Source organism: Buteo buteo, chromosome 2, assembly GCF_964188355.1.
Source record: "Buteo buteo chromosome 2, bButBut1.hap1.1, whole genome shotgun sequence".
In the NCBI taxonomy this organism is placed as follows: domain Eukaryota; kingdom Metazoa; phylum Chordata; class Aves; order Accipitriformes; family Accipitridae; genus Buteo; species Buteo buteo.
The window spans coordinates 69,774,222-69,789,148 of NC_134172.1; the positions used below are offsets into that span (position 1 = coordinate 69,774,222).

At 39.6% G+C, this 14,927-nt stretch overlaps 1 protein-coding gene across 4 annotated transcripts in view; it reads right to left on the reverse strand.

Moving 5' to 3' along the window:
- Nucleotides 1-14,927, reverse strand: part of SULF2 (sulfatase 2) — a 166,184-nt gene that overhangs the window by 57,595 nt on the left and 93,662 nt on the right. The window contains exons 1-3 of one of the 4 annotated variants that reach the window (XM_075018885.1): nt 14,756-14,852; nt 7,989-8,236; nt 2,161-2,400 (exon numbers count right to left, since the gene is read on the reverse strand). In XM_075018885.1, the coding sequence (XP_074874986.1) occupies nt 2,161-2,400; nt 7,989-8,163 (415 nt within the window). In that variant the 5' untranslated portion in view covers nt 8,164-8,236; nt 14,756-14,852. Of the gene's footprint in view, nt 1-2,160; nt 2,401-7,988; nt 8,237-14,533; nt 14,709-14,755; nt 14,853-14,927 lie in introns of those variants that run through there. The other 3 variants (XM_075018866.1, XM_075018877.1, XM_075018892.1) reach the window with 3 other exon arrangements.

Sequence of the window (14,927 nt, forward strand, 5' to 3'; positions counted from 1 at the left end):
AGAGAAGAGGGCAAGGAGATGTGAAACAAGCGGCAGAAAGAAAACTGGAGGGAAGGTTAAGTGAAGTAGGAGAGTACAATTTCTTCCTTTGAGTTTAAACAAAAGAGAAAAGAGAAGAGAAAAACACAAGGAGAAGGCCTGGCTTATGAATGAAGAAAAAAACCAAACTCCCTTCCAAAACAGTAACTTTCTTACTCCAAGGTTGTGAACTTAAATATAAAAGCAAGGCTTAAAAGGCTTTATTCCTCATGGCCTCTTTTTCTTCTCCTTCAAGAAAAAGGGAGGGGGGGGAGGAGGAGGAAATCAAGAAGCTAAAGTGTATGTTTGCAGGGCAAACCAGTACTACCATGCAACTCAAAAAAATAATAAAAAAAACCCTACAAATGAACTCCTGTACTTTCCAGATCCTCCTTTGTTCACTGCAGTCATGTTCAAGGAAGACTCCCCATTTCCGAGAAACTGTATTCATAATCTTCAAAATACTCTCCTTAGCAGGTTACTTTTGAAACTTGAGAAACTGAGTGAACAAGGTTCTAAAGCACAATTTCCTGCTGTTTCTGAAGCAGGTTAATTTGATCAGATCTTGGGGGGGGGTGGTAAAAAAAACCACCCTTCTTACTGCCTGATATCATTCATAGTGGGTAACTCAAGACTTTAACCAGAGATCACAAATGAACACCAGCCTCCCATGACAGCAATTTCCATTTAAATTTGTCTAATAACATATCACATTTAACTACATGAATGAGGATCTCATTTATACCTGGAGATTGCTTTGTACTTGTAAAAGTACTATTTCTGTGTGTTCCAATAAATGTAGTTTGCAAAGTAAGAGAGGTAGACTGAAAACGTAATATAGATTCACTAAGATCTTGGGTCTAAATTTAAACATTAAGTTAATGTAAAAATAGAAAACATAGGAATACCAGGACACTTGCAATAGCTATGCAAGTTAGTAGAAATTGCAGGTACTCAACATATATAGTCACTAAATATAAAAATTATTACAACAGACGAACATCAGTAAACACAAAACAAATAATCTATGAAGAATAAAACATTAACCTTGGTGCGGTACTTATGTGATCATTGGTATTAGTGCCAGGAATGATAAATGGAGGGAAACAGCAACCAATTAATAAAGTATGTGCACTTTCCCTAATTTATTTCTTTCCAGGTTAATTCAGGTCTTTATTTTAGACAAAGAAAACAAGGAAATTACCTATTCATTTTAAGTCCAAGACTTTGCAGCAATAACATGTAAAACTCATGTAAATAGTTAGAAAGAAAATAATGATCTTGTTATAGTTATTCAAGATTTATATATACTAGTTTCTGGAAACCTCTAATACTATAAATTCAAAGAAAAAAGAAGTATACTATCAATAACAACTATACTACAATATTATAGTATATATACTATAAATAACACAAATAGAACCAGGTTGATGCCTGTTTCTCATCATGACAAAAGGCATTAGCAAGAGAACTGACAAAACCACTGTAACGGGCAAGGACCTAAATCTCATGTCGAGAATGCAAGAAAGAAATAGGTATGAAACACCTGCTACTTATTTTCTGAAATCCCTTCTACAGGATATTTGTTCCTAAGGAGCACTGCATACAAAGAGGATCATTTGTTTCTCAGGGGTACACGTGATCTTGCCAATTATTCTTCAGTCGTTATTTATCCCAAACACCTTACTGGGAATGGACTGTCTAGAGAAACCAATCCAGCTGACAGCTCTGCCCCAAAGCACAGAAGGAACAGTCCCTTCGCATGTATTCTTAGTTTGATATATCTGTTTTATGAAAAATTCAAATCACTAATTCCTTTCCATAGCATCTTTCTTGTCTGTTCTGTGCACTTCAGATAATTGCTAGGTATATTCTACATGTGCCATGCCTTTGGTTCAAACATGCACACTACTTTATCCTTCCCAGCTTCTGAAAAAAGTCCCCCCCACACGCACTTTTTTTTTTTTAAATTTAATTTCTTCAAGTAAAAGTACAAGGAAGCTAAACCTACATGCAAGACTGAAGCTCTGGCATTCTGCACTGCTGCAGTCCTTTATGAGAACAAATCAAAATATTACATACATTAGCCTCTGTACTAATAAGCCTAAGGAAGCTTTCAGATGGAGCCAGCCTTGATCTTACCTGTCCTGTATCCTGTGTTGTTGAGGTACACTGCAAATGTACGCGTTTCATGCTGAGCTTGCCAGGATGGAGAAGAACAGTTCTCATTGTTAGTGTAAGTGTTGTGGTTGTGGACGTACTTCCCTGTAAGAATAGAGGAGCGAGATGGGCAGCACATGGGTGTTGTCACGAAGGCATTGATGAAATGAGCACCTCCATGTTCCATGATCCGCCTTGTTTTATTCATCACTTGCATAGAACCTGGAAGAAGAAAACCACCTTAGAAAATTTTCTTGTTTCAGTCACAAGAGCTAAGAGCTCACATGTTACATCAGAGACCAGAATGAAGCACAGGTAGTAACAGCACTGTAATCTCGTAGTGAGCCCAAATCTAAAGAGATTACTCTCCCCTCCTCTAGTGAAGTTCTCCCATTGTTTTAAGAAGGACCAAATACTGAAGTTCTAAGTTAAGATTTGACTCAAACCTGTTGACATAGATCATAATGCTTTTTAAATTTCTCTCTCTCTAAGCTCAAGACTTAAAACTGTATCTGCACCCTCTGTGCAGCCTTTCTGGAGCCACTAGTACTGTTCCAGTAGCTGAAGGCAAGAACCAGCATGAATTTTAGGCTGAGACAATGTGGCCTGAGGGTGAAATTCACTTTGTGCAAGCAACCCTGACCAAAGTTTGCATACTCCTTAAGCATTATTTAATCCTCAGTTTCAGAAGATACCGGATGCACTGCCTTTTGTGCCAACCTTCTGCAAAAGGCGGAGGGTTGTAATCATAGAACCACTGAGGTTGGAAGGGATGCCTGGAGAGTATTTAGTCCAATCCCCTGCTCAAGCAGGGTCTGCTAGGAGTTGTTCTCTAGATAACATGTTCTTTTGCCCAACGTGAGGTATTAGTAGGTATTGATTTCTGTAACTTTCAGTGAACCAAAGACAAAGTAAAGCCCTCATAATAATTTCCGTAACCAGCCCACTGAGCTCTATCTATCCACTTGATCCATTTCGATAATTGTGTTACCTAAAACTCTCTAAATTTTCTTAGGTTCGGTTCTGCAGAATCAGATTTTTAGATGACTACTTGGGACAGATAAAACCATGTAGTTTATAAGCATCATCTAAAAACAAGCAAGCAAGTTTAACTGGTAGGGACCTGGATGAATTGGGGTAACGCGAGTAAAAGTCTTTTTGCCAACAATTACTAAAAGCCACACTGCTGCCAAATGGCTGTTCTGTTTCTTGTTTAAGACAAGGCTTTGGACAAAGACTGGATCTTTAACATAGACATCCATCTAGCTAAATCTGGATCCATATCAGAGTTCTTCCTACACGCAGAAACGCCAAGGATCAGAAGAAAAAAAGACATTTGGTTTCCCTCATCTATCTGTGCCTGGTAGTTAAAACTGCATCAGAGTGAGTTACGCTTCATCTAGGAATAATTTCCATTTTCCAAAGAACTTGTAAAGGTACCTGTCATCAGCATGACCTTGCAAAGGAGAGTAAGCCTTTCCATCACCAACCCTCCCTTCTTGTTACAAGCAGGGAAAGTCAACAGACAACATGGAGATGAAGGTATGGGTTCATGCTGGAGTAGGGTTGGGGCTAACTTACCCAAGGTTGAGTTGGATTAATTGTTCAGTTTTAATCAATGCATCCTGCAACCATCTGGCACAAACTGTATGTTGTTTCTGTCAATAATGGGTTTAGGTTTCTTCTAAGCTCTTTAGGCAGGGATTTCATTATGAAATTGCAACAGTAAGTTGATTTGATACAGGGCACATTGATATAACCAGGAGTCAAAACCTAGGGGGAAAATGGTCATAAGCCATATACGAAATCTGACTCTCTGGCACCGTGAAGGAAGGTTAATTGCTACTCTAGGTCATTTCACCTAAAAATTGCCAAGGTATTAGTTTTCTTGAGATCATTTTGTTGGAACGAATATAAAAATGAGTGTTAAAAATCTGTTTGTGCATTTCTCAGGTCAGAGCACCTGTCACACCACTTTGTGACAAGAACCAAGGCAGGTTATTGCTCTCCCCCTTTAGAACTTGCTAAACTTCACATATCAAAAAGAAGTTTCTGAAGAAAGCAAGATTTTTGTTTCCATAACTGTGGGATAAGTGTTAGTGCTCAAAGGCACTAACAGTAAACAATTGTAACAGTCAATTATACATTACGTGAGCCTGAAAACTGTGGATGTTTCCTCTGTGTTGTCTTATGAGCTAGCCCAAGCATAAATAGGCAGACCGAAAGAATGTTTTGTCATCCCAATATTAAAATACAATTTAACAACCCCTTTAAATGACAGAGGCATCTGTGCATAAATAACAGTACATGTTAAGACTCCCCTTGGGGACAGTAACCTCCTTTAATAAAACTGCTGTAATGACAAGGCCCGATATATCAACAGTCTTTAATACAAAAACATATGATCTAATCTGCTTCCCCAGCTTGAGAACTAATACAGAGTGACAGATCAGTGGAAGGTAAAAATCCAGCATACTCTTTTGTACAATCTTAAATAGGCCAGCTTTAAATATTTTAAACAGCATTAGACCAGCCAACCAAAACTTATTTTCTTCAGCTTGCCTCCAATGCAAACATAAAATTGTGAGAAAAAGTAGAAATTGATCCTTCTGTGGCAGAAGATTAGTTATGTGTTAATCAGCAACTGGAACCTCACCAAATCACTTTTTGAGTTCGAAAACCTTCTGGGGTTTCATTAGTGGATGTACCAAGGGAAGTCATCCTTTGAAGTGTCAATACTTAATTCAGAAAGTGTTACCTGTCTAAAACCACTGATGATAAATAAAAATGATTTAGTAGTTAAATGTGAAATTTTTAAGCTATTTAAAAAATATATCCATTGGACTACTGTGAAAATATGAAAGTTTAATCAATTTGACGCATTCAAGCTGCTCAATGAACAAAGTAAAGCAAAACCTAGGCTGAAATTCCACTTGAAATTTGTGCAGTATCCATAACTTTGCTTAGTGTGTCTTCATGGTTCACTTTAGGGATAAGGCTGATATTTTGGCTAATATTAATGGAGAAAATATACCAGTTGTTTGTGAAATAATATTGACTTTCTCATTAGTTGTGTTTTGTTGTCAGAGGTCATAATTTACATGAGTTTTAGGGAGCTCCAGCTGCTGAAGAACTTAGTATTAAGTCCCAAGTGACTTAGTTTACTCTGAAGCACAATTTGAGAAGTGGTATCCATACACAGATAAGTTAACTGAACCCCAGAATGTTAATTAACTGTCCCCTAAAGCCTTCTATTTTTATCCTATTTGACCCTCATTAGACACCCTTTTCACATCTTCATTTCCTTTTTTTCCTTATATTTAATTTTAACGAAGCTCTAAGGCCCTAATCTCCATGTATGATAACTAAGAAAAATTATCTTCCATGTCACTTTTGTAGTTTTTCAGAGGAAGATGTAGGAACATACAAGTCATCTCTCAGATTCCTCTAACGTGGCTGAAATATATTCTAAATAATCAGATCTTTCTCCAGCTATGAGTTAATGAAATAAGCTGGTTTGTTAAACCACAGCAATATGGTAGGCAAACCTAATTAAACAGGAGATGCTGAGTCCATCACACAGGGGACATAAGCATTATACTAACTTGGACTTAAATGGCTCTAATGGGGAAAAAAAATGTCTCTGTTTCTAATTAATTCTTTCTCCTCGTCAGTATATTCCTCTTTATATTCTGCTTGTCAGTACAACTCTTTTGATTAGACAGTCAACTGAGCATGTATGTTTCAGTGGTTCTTGGTGTTCTCATTTGTCTTCTCCCATTTGTATCCATTACAATTTACACTTGTTCTCCTTTGACCTGGAGATTCTGCATCCTTTTCATCAGCCCCTCATCAGTCTTTTCATTTTTTCAATACAAGGCTGAGGTTTGGTTTCCCAAGTAAAGCTCATGATTAACAGTAGCACAAATTAAAAAAAAGTTGTACTCCTTTCCTGAAACGATGACATTCTCTTTCTGGTAAACTCCACCTGCTACTGGTACATTGTTAAATCTATCTTAAATTAAATAAGGGAAAGGCTGTTAAGAGCACTTGAAATTGGGTTGTCTTCCCTTTTGCCTCAAAAGTACCCACAAAAGAACAATGCAAACTGCAACAACCATCAGTTACAGAATAGTCTTAGCAACAGATGAAATCTTAGTTACGCACAGCTTTCTCTGCTACACTTCCATAGCTTCCAAGTTTTCCTTAGCTTTTATTTGTAATTCACATCTTGTTTTCATCTTTCTTAAATGCATTAACCACAATCCCACAAATGGCAATTTTGATTAACTTGGACAGCTCACCAGACAATAGACAAGAATAAAAATTAATTCAAACAAATATTGGGGTCTCACAAAGCCATTAGTGGCAAATGATGAATATCAAATCTCAGCTTCATCAGATGGATTTTCCTTAGTTAGATCCTAATTTGTGTGGACATATGCCCATTATGCTTGAAATTGGAAAGCATCAGATTATCAGAGAAGAGAAATATACTGCCCAAAGGACTTAGACAATTGCATCAGAAACAAGCAGGCTAGCATAAAATAGAAGATGATAAATTTTTTAGGACCACCTTCTGAGTCTGCAAGATAATGTACTTAGGTTCTTTTGGACATACATTATTGAAACTGCTTTATTTGTGATCCAAATAACCATTAAAAAAAAAAAAGTGACAACAACAACAACAAATCTTCTGATCCTACTAATTTGAATTAGATTTGTATTTGGTGGGGTTACTGCCATAGCAGGCTTTCCAACCACCTTTGAGAAGAATGTGACATCTATGGTGCTGCAGACATGCAGTAATACTGATAAAAAGGAATCATCTGTAAGAATACTGCCACATTGCTGTGATTAACTTCTCAACTAGAGGAGTAAGTGTGTAAGTAATAGAAGTTGACTAACTTTACTATTGTGTTCTGTTTCTTCTGTGAGGTCTGTTTTCCAATTTTTCCCATCCATACTAGAAATTTGATGCAGTAACTGTCAAAAAAACCCACCAGACCACACATACACAAGATCTCATGTTTCAGATGATCCAGGCTTTATACTCACTAAAAAGCATATTTCTAATGCAAAATTATTAATCTAAACTAGTCTGTGTTAATCACTTCTCCTAACTACAGACAACATTTGGTAAATATAAGCTTGTTCAGATAACAGAACAAAACCCAAACTCTTGTCAGTTAATTCATTATTCCAGATCATTAGGCAAAGCATGTGTTTTATCTTCATCTCCTTTCTTCAACAATTAACATAGCGTTGAGTAACACAGTAGAACCTTTTCATACAAAGTGATTTTGGTCAGTCATTAACTACACATCTAAATGGACAATACCAAGAATAGTATGACTACGTTAGGTAACATTTAAGTAATTAAAATTAAAATTGTATATGTAATGAATGTCTGCAATTACACAAAAAAATGTGGGTAATTACATGGTGCAATAACCACTCATGAATTTAAACCTACTGCTTTGGCCTGTAGCTTCCCAGGTTGTACTTGCAACTGCCAGGAGCATAGTTTAGGTGTCTAGATGAAGACAGATAAGGAGGAATCTCATATTTCCACAGAAACAGGAAGTTTGACATTCTGAGACTAACATTTGCTGTCCTTGAATTGCATGCAGACAGAAAGTATTTTCTACATAAAGGTAGGTTTAAACTTTTGCTACTTGTTCTTCCTATCATTTTCCACACTGAAAAAAAAAAAAAAAAGGATAATTATTTTGAACGCAATAATCTAGCTTCAAGGAGAAGCAGCGCCATACTTGTTAGCTAAAATTCTCTTTATGTTGGGCTCTTACCAAGTTCTACATCCTGATCATCAGTAAGAACAAGGATGATGTTTGGGCGGATGTTTCTACGGTCTCTTTGAAATCTTCCCTTCAGACGCTGATTTAACAGGAAAGCTGAACTTCCATCCAACAGTGATAAAACAGTCATCATGAATAATCCAAGGACAATACTATGCTGTGCCATATTGTGCTGATTTAGTGTTCTCTCTGAACAAGGTAGGTTAATGGCTTCTATTTCTTTTTTGTTTGCAGGTCTCCTATAAGGGAGAGGGAAACAAGTATTTATTTATACCTTGACCCTTCTGCCCCACCAAGGAACAGCAAGGTTCTCTTCAAAGAAGTAAAAAGCAATATACTTGAAATAATCTAACTCCTAAGAAAAAAACCAACAAAACAACAACAAAGCAACTGAATATTTTTCTAGTGCCAGCTAGAAGCAGAAACTTGAAAAATTCACAGTTCATAAGCCGTTACCAACACAGGCAATGAAGTTTCACTCTGTGCTCAAATTTGGCAGCAAGTTAAGGATTTAGCATGGTATCAAACTCTTACTTTTCCTTTGCTACTTATAAAAAGCAATCTTCTTCCTTAAAGTTCTGGGATGTTTTGAGATGACATTTTTGTTTACTGCATCAAAAATGCAGATGTTGAAGAAAAAAACCCCACATCTACCCATATTTTTAAACAGGACTGTGGTAAAATTTACTGAGTTAACAACACATTTGCGAATTCATACAGGATCCTCAGATAGAAGACTTGTTATACACTGATTTATCTTACAAATTTCATTAGAGAGCAGAGCTGCCCAGATCTTGGAAATATGGTATGATACTGTTTGAAGTCTACTACAGCTTTGATGTTAGTGTGATATCCCTTCAGCATTTCTGTTGGTTTCCAAGATTTTTTTTTTTTTAAAATATCATTATTATTAATGAACACATTTGAAGGCCCGTTACTGCAAACGTTTGGGAATGGATGCACCAGAATAATTTGCACTGCCTATGACTTCTCTCCATCATAAATACAATGCCCTAAAATTGACTTGTTTGCAAAACAGAGCATGTCTAACTGGTACTGCTCCTGTTGATGAGCCAATAAAAAATTCTTAGCAATTCCTACAAAGAGATTCCAAAAAATGAATAAGCACACTGAAGAATTCTTGAAATTATAGTTTTGCTCAGTGATCTTCTGGTATAAAGGGATTTTCTCTTGCTTTTGGAAGTCAAATGAACAGTACAAAACTGTATTGAAAATATCAAGTACTAATTATTTCATCAGATCCAGTGATCAATGAGTCAGTTTTTGATGAATTCCCTGCTTGCTGCCTGCCTTTTCCTGGACTGTTGCCAATGATCTCTTGTAATGCAGTGAAAAATCAATTAAAAATGACACAAGGGAGACTATCTGCTTTTTGTAAAGACCAGAAAAGCCTGAGTAGAAAGAACCTAGCACAGTGTGTTTTTACCCAAAGAAATACATTGGCTATTCTGTCCCTAAAGCCGTTTGGGAAAACAGTTTTTCCTTCAGCAGATTATTTCATAGTCACATTATTACTTCATCTCTGTTAGTGTCTGTTCTTTGAGATAAACTTTGATTAAGAAAGTTCTCATGCAATAGCAAAACCACTGGTCTGAAAAATTATACTCGGCTTCTATGCTTATTTAAGAAATGTGTATTGAATTTTCATATAAGTCAACAGATACATAGCTATAGTATGATGCAATATTTATTAGGGCTGCTTTCCAAAAATGTACACTAATATGGTTTTGAGGAAATGAAAAATCCTTCTTGCTTACTAGTCCCTCCAGTCAGTTTCACAGACAGGTGAAATTAACTTTTTTCATACAAACTAAAAATTGATTTTAAATATCCTAGCACTTGTTCCAATGGGTATGAAAAGAGAAAAGTCTAACTTCCTAAGTTTACAGATACAGCTTTAGTACCTCTGCTGCTGCTCAGAGATTTGGCAGGCTATAGCAGAAGGAACACCGACAAGTCCTATCCATTTTCATTCCTTGTACTCAGAATTCCATCTGCAGCAGTACAACTGGGAAGAATCATGTCAGATTCAATGTGTTGCTACTGTCCAGAGTAGTCAAAAGTAGCTTAAGAGGCAAACCTGGATCTGTTTCAGAAGGGGAGAGGGGGTGTGGAAGTTTAGCAGGCACATATTCCTGGACATCAGCTTTGGGGGGAGGGGGTAAAGAAATGGCTTCTGCTCTTCAGGAATTACTCCACATATACTTCTGTTTAAAAAAAATAAACTGACAACATAGGTGTTTTCATTACACACAAACATTTTTCTGAAGGTCTAAAAGTTAATGTGTTTTTATTTTGCTCTATACTAGCCAATAGCTTCTCGAAATAATAGCATTTACTGACTTTTCTTGCAGCATTTAGAATGCTGTCCATTCTTGTTATATCTGCTCATAACTACATTCACTGTAGAGTATTATGCATATAACAGTCTTCCTTGCGTTTTTTTCACTTCTTTTAAACAAATGTGTGGAAGTAACCTCATGACCTCATTGCCTCTCTCCCCTCAGCCTGTCTTTTCCTCACAGTTTATTGCCCCTCACTCACTGCATTGTATCTAAAAATAGAAGTTGTCCCCAGCTCAGACAGCTGCTTACCTACCCGTCAAATACTTAACACATTTGAGGATGTACATAAACTGCTACTCCACAGCTATTTTATCCACACTTACATATTTATGGTTAAAAGAATTAGTTATCTCTGAGAGGATACTGCGGGTGGAGGAGAGAATTTCATGTCAAGTACAACAGACATCTTCTACCAAACCTGTTACTTCTTTCTCAAGCTCCTCCTCAATGAAGATTTTTCAACTATTCTGATGCGTTATGTTCCTATTATTATCTGGGTAAGTACTGCTGGGAACCAACTCAAAGTATGTAATTATGTGCAAAACTCATACCAATAACTAGGTAAGAAAATTAAGGCAATTTTAGAAAATAACCTATTTCTTGAAGTATGTATTCATAAAAGACAGACATGCCACAACTAACAGCATATATGCAGTAAAATCTAAAAGCCAACTTTAAATAGTTCCCAGAATAGCAGCAGCAGAGTCTCTTGCATGGATTGCCAGTGGTCAAATATAGATAGATTTTTTTTAACCCCTACCCTTTGGTGAACTTCAGGGAAGAAATATGACACGAAGTCTCTCTTAACAGTTCTTTCCCCATTGCTGTCAAGAAGTTTAATCTGCAACTCATAGATAAAGCCAGAAGAGTTCCACAGCAGTGCCCCAATCTGCCTTCACTTTTAATATAGCACCCTCTCCAGTGATGCATTTTCATCTGAGTGGTACAGATGGTCCACTGCTTTATGTGCCTCTGCAGGCCATCCTCCAATATTAAAGACGCTTAATCTGTAGTGGCTCTCACGAGAATTAGGTATGCCTCTTATTTTCTCCCAAATTACACATATGAACTTGACAAGTCTGGTCACTCCTGTTTTATAGGAAAGTGCTATCAGAAATTTATGAAATGTTCTTCAGCTGGGGCATCAAGCTGAGCTTTATTAAGCCTATGAAACCACCTAGCAGGCTGCTTTAGAGAAAGTCTGGTCCTCTTATTTTCTATGGTTTACGGTTGAGTTTAACAAGTCCCTGACTCCCTTCATAGCCTGAATTACATACAGCTGCCTCCTTTTGTTCTTAACTCCTGCTAGTATGGGGAATGAGAATAGAGCCAAACTTAATTCTCCTGTGTGGCAACACAGAACATTACACTAAGTCACATTATAAATGTTGAAGAGATAAAGCCAGACTTCAGTACATTTATTCTATTTATAAAAGAACGGAGCCAGGTTCTGTTCCCAAGTAGCATTTACACTAAGGAAAAACTTATTTTTAATACTGCTGACAGTTATTAATGTCAGTTCTACAGCAGCACAGGGAGGATGTACAGGGATGACCGGTGTCAGTTCTACCCCCGGATGGTATTTTTAATATGCTGTTCATTAGTATTGCTTGACAGAGATTAACAGGCACTCTGTGCAAAACCAGTAACTGACAGTGGCTTGCGCACACTCGCACTCCCAACCTTGCTAATTCAAGTCCTAGCACAACTGTCCCATGCACAGGCCCAGTGCAACTTCACTAAAGTCAAATAATTAAGTTATTCCAATATAATCAAGAGTAGTATCTGACTTTTCCTGTAACAGAAAAGGTACAAACATGTAACAAATTAATTTGTGTATCAAATATGTAAGTTAATCCTGCTTCGAGCCTAATTCTAGAAAGCTGTTTCTAGTTATGTTTACATTAACTGATATTTTTTTTAAAAAAATAAGCATAATGCAAAACACTAAATACATAATTGGTATGGCAAGCTCAACTCGCCCAGCAGCCACCATGGAACAGGGTAACAGCATGTAAGCCACACAGTGGAACTGCACAATAAGGGAAAACTGGTTAGCAAGAAACAGTGCACACCTGCTCTAAATACGGCTGGAGCCAATACCAGGTGTATTATTTAAGCAGACTTAGGTGTGCCATTTGTCCAATGTTTAAATTCATTGAAATACATGGTGCTGGAGCCCTTCCCTAGCAACCAGCCCAATTAAAGCCACTTTGCCAGTTAAATAGATTCAGTAGTGCTGCTGTTCCTTTAACTCTTGAGTCACTCCTATACATTCAGGTTTGGTTATGGTAACTCCTTTTTCACTGAAGCTGCCAACCATCATATTTTGTTCGTAAGAGATAAACACATTTTTATATGTGGATTGGGAAGAATCTTGTTTGCAATCAAACAAGATTCTCAGGGGAAGGCTGGTACAACATTACTGCTGTAATCTAACAACATGCTATGTTTACTTATAGTTTTGTACTTTATGATTTTTTTTTTCCCCAGGCAGTCAAAAACTTACGAGAAAGTACAAAATCAAACCCCCACTGCTAAATGTGATGACTCTCAAAGATTACAGCTGTGCTGATTTACCTGCACAAACTACAGCTAAAGTATTTTTATTTGCAAGTACCTACAATTTCTTCAGAAGTGAGGAACAGAGCTTCCAGACTTATTAGAGCACTGAATTACTATTCAGATGTGTTCTTCTGACTCGCTTTCCTTATGCTGGTGAACTCTATACCAAAGCTAAATATTTATCACAGGGAAGCTTACTTGCATTGCAGAATCTCCTCCCTATTCTATAACTTCATTTTAAATAAAACTGAATTATAAATTAGTTACAAATTTCCCTAGGACTTGATATTTTAAAAAGTGTTTCAAACAGCACAATATTCTTTCCACAAATGCATACTATTATTTCTGTTCACTGCTTGATTGTTATTATTAGAGCTTTCCAGTAATACGCACAAAATTAGTCAGTCCTCAGATAGGTTAAATTGCTGTTTGGATCCCCCAAATCCACAATAATAAACATGCTTTTCTGCACCATGTGCAACGATGACCCAATAACAGCTTGAAAGACATTAAGAACTAGTTCCCCATTATACTTATTATCTTCACATATTTATAAATAATAAAGATACACAGTCTTTGACTTTAAAGATAATTATATTAACTTGTATTAAGTACAGCAATAACCACAGACTTTCACTTCTGAAAATACCAGAAGGGAATGAACGCAAGTGCTTTAAGACAGAAAAAGTAGGCAAGAACAGTTACCATTATACAACTACCTTCTACCAAACAAACAGATTGTTTTGTAGCCCCACGCATCAAAAGACTCACACTGCATACATACATACGCAAACACATACAGGCATCCAGTACACGTATTAGCCGTATACGCACGGTAATTTGCTAAATGAGAAGCTAAGTGCTATGGCATCGGTCGTCTTTGGAAACTCTTTCCCGCACAGCCACAACCGGCTCGACTACCGCTCACCGACCACGGGGATACTTCCAGCGAGAGGCCGGCACGCACACGGCCCCTCCAGCACCCACCGCCGCCAGGACCGTGCCCTCTCCTCCCCGCACAAGGCGGGGCGCGGCCCGATCCCCCCCCCCCAGCAGGGTTAAGAGCTACCGGGCTGGCACCGAGCGCCCACCCTGCCGCGCCGGGGCGGGCAGCAGCCTCTCGGCCGGGAGGGCCGAAGGGCGGTGGCGCTCCGGGGCAGCTCCCGCCGCACCAGAGCGGGCCGGCCCGGGGCAGCGGGGCAGCTATCCCGACGGCAGGACCGCATCGCTTCTCCTCCAGCCTCCGCCTGTCCGGTAGCCGGCGCCCCTCGTCCGCCCGCTGGCCCCCGCCTGCCCTCCCAGCCCCAAGCCCCCTTTCTCGCAACGCCTCATTCAACTCCCAGCCCCGCCCGTTACCTATGGCAGCAGGAGCGCGGCCAGACCTGCTCGCCGCCTGCTGCATTAGACCCTCCGCCCAGGCTCCCCGCTACGGCAGCCCGGCTCGGCCTCCGAGAGCCACGGATGCGAGGGCACCGCCGCCCAGCCGCTCCCGGGCTCCGCGCCGTCCCTAGCCGGGGAGGCGAGCAGGAAGGAGGGCTCCAAACCCCCCTTCCAGCGCTCCCTGCGCGGGCAGCGCAGCAGCGGCCGCCGCCGGCGCACACTCACCAGCGGAGCTGGCGCTCAGCCGTGCCGCGCTACGGCCGGCGCTCTGACAGCTCGCCTGCGGAGCCCGGCGGGGCGGAGAAGAGCATCCTCCGGCCGTGGCGCCGGGCAGCGGCCGAAGCCCGTTTCCCGAACAAGCGTTTAGAGGAAGCGCTCGGGCGGCTGCTGCCCCACCTCTTCTTCCTCCTCTCCCTTCTTCTTTTCCCGTTTAAAAAGTTCATTTACCTCGAGGATCCTCCTCCCAGGATTGACGCAACGCCCCGGCGGCGCGCAGAGAGGAAACCTGTTCCACCAGCCCCCGGCTCGTTCAAAGTCCGGCGGCAGCCCCGCGGGCTGCAGCTCTGCCCTCCAGGCAGGAGGCGGCGGGGGCGCAGCTCCGCACCCCAGCGCGCAGGGG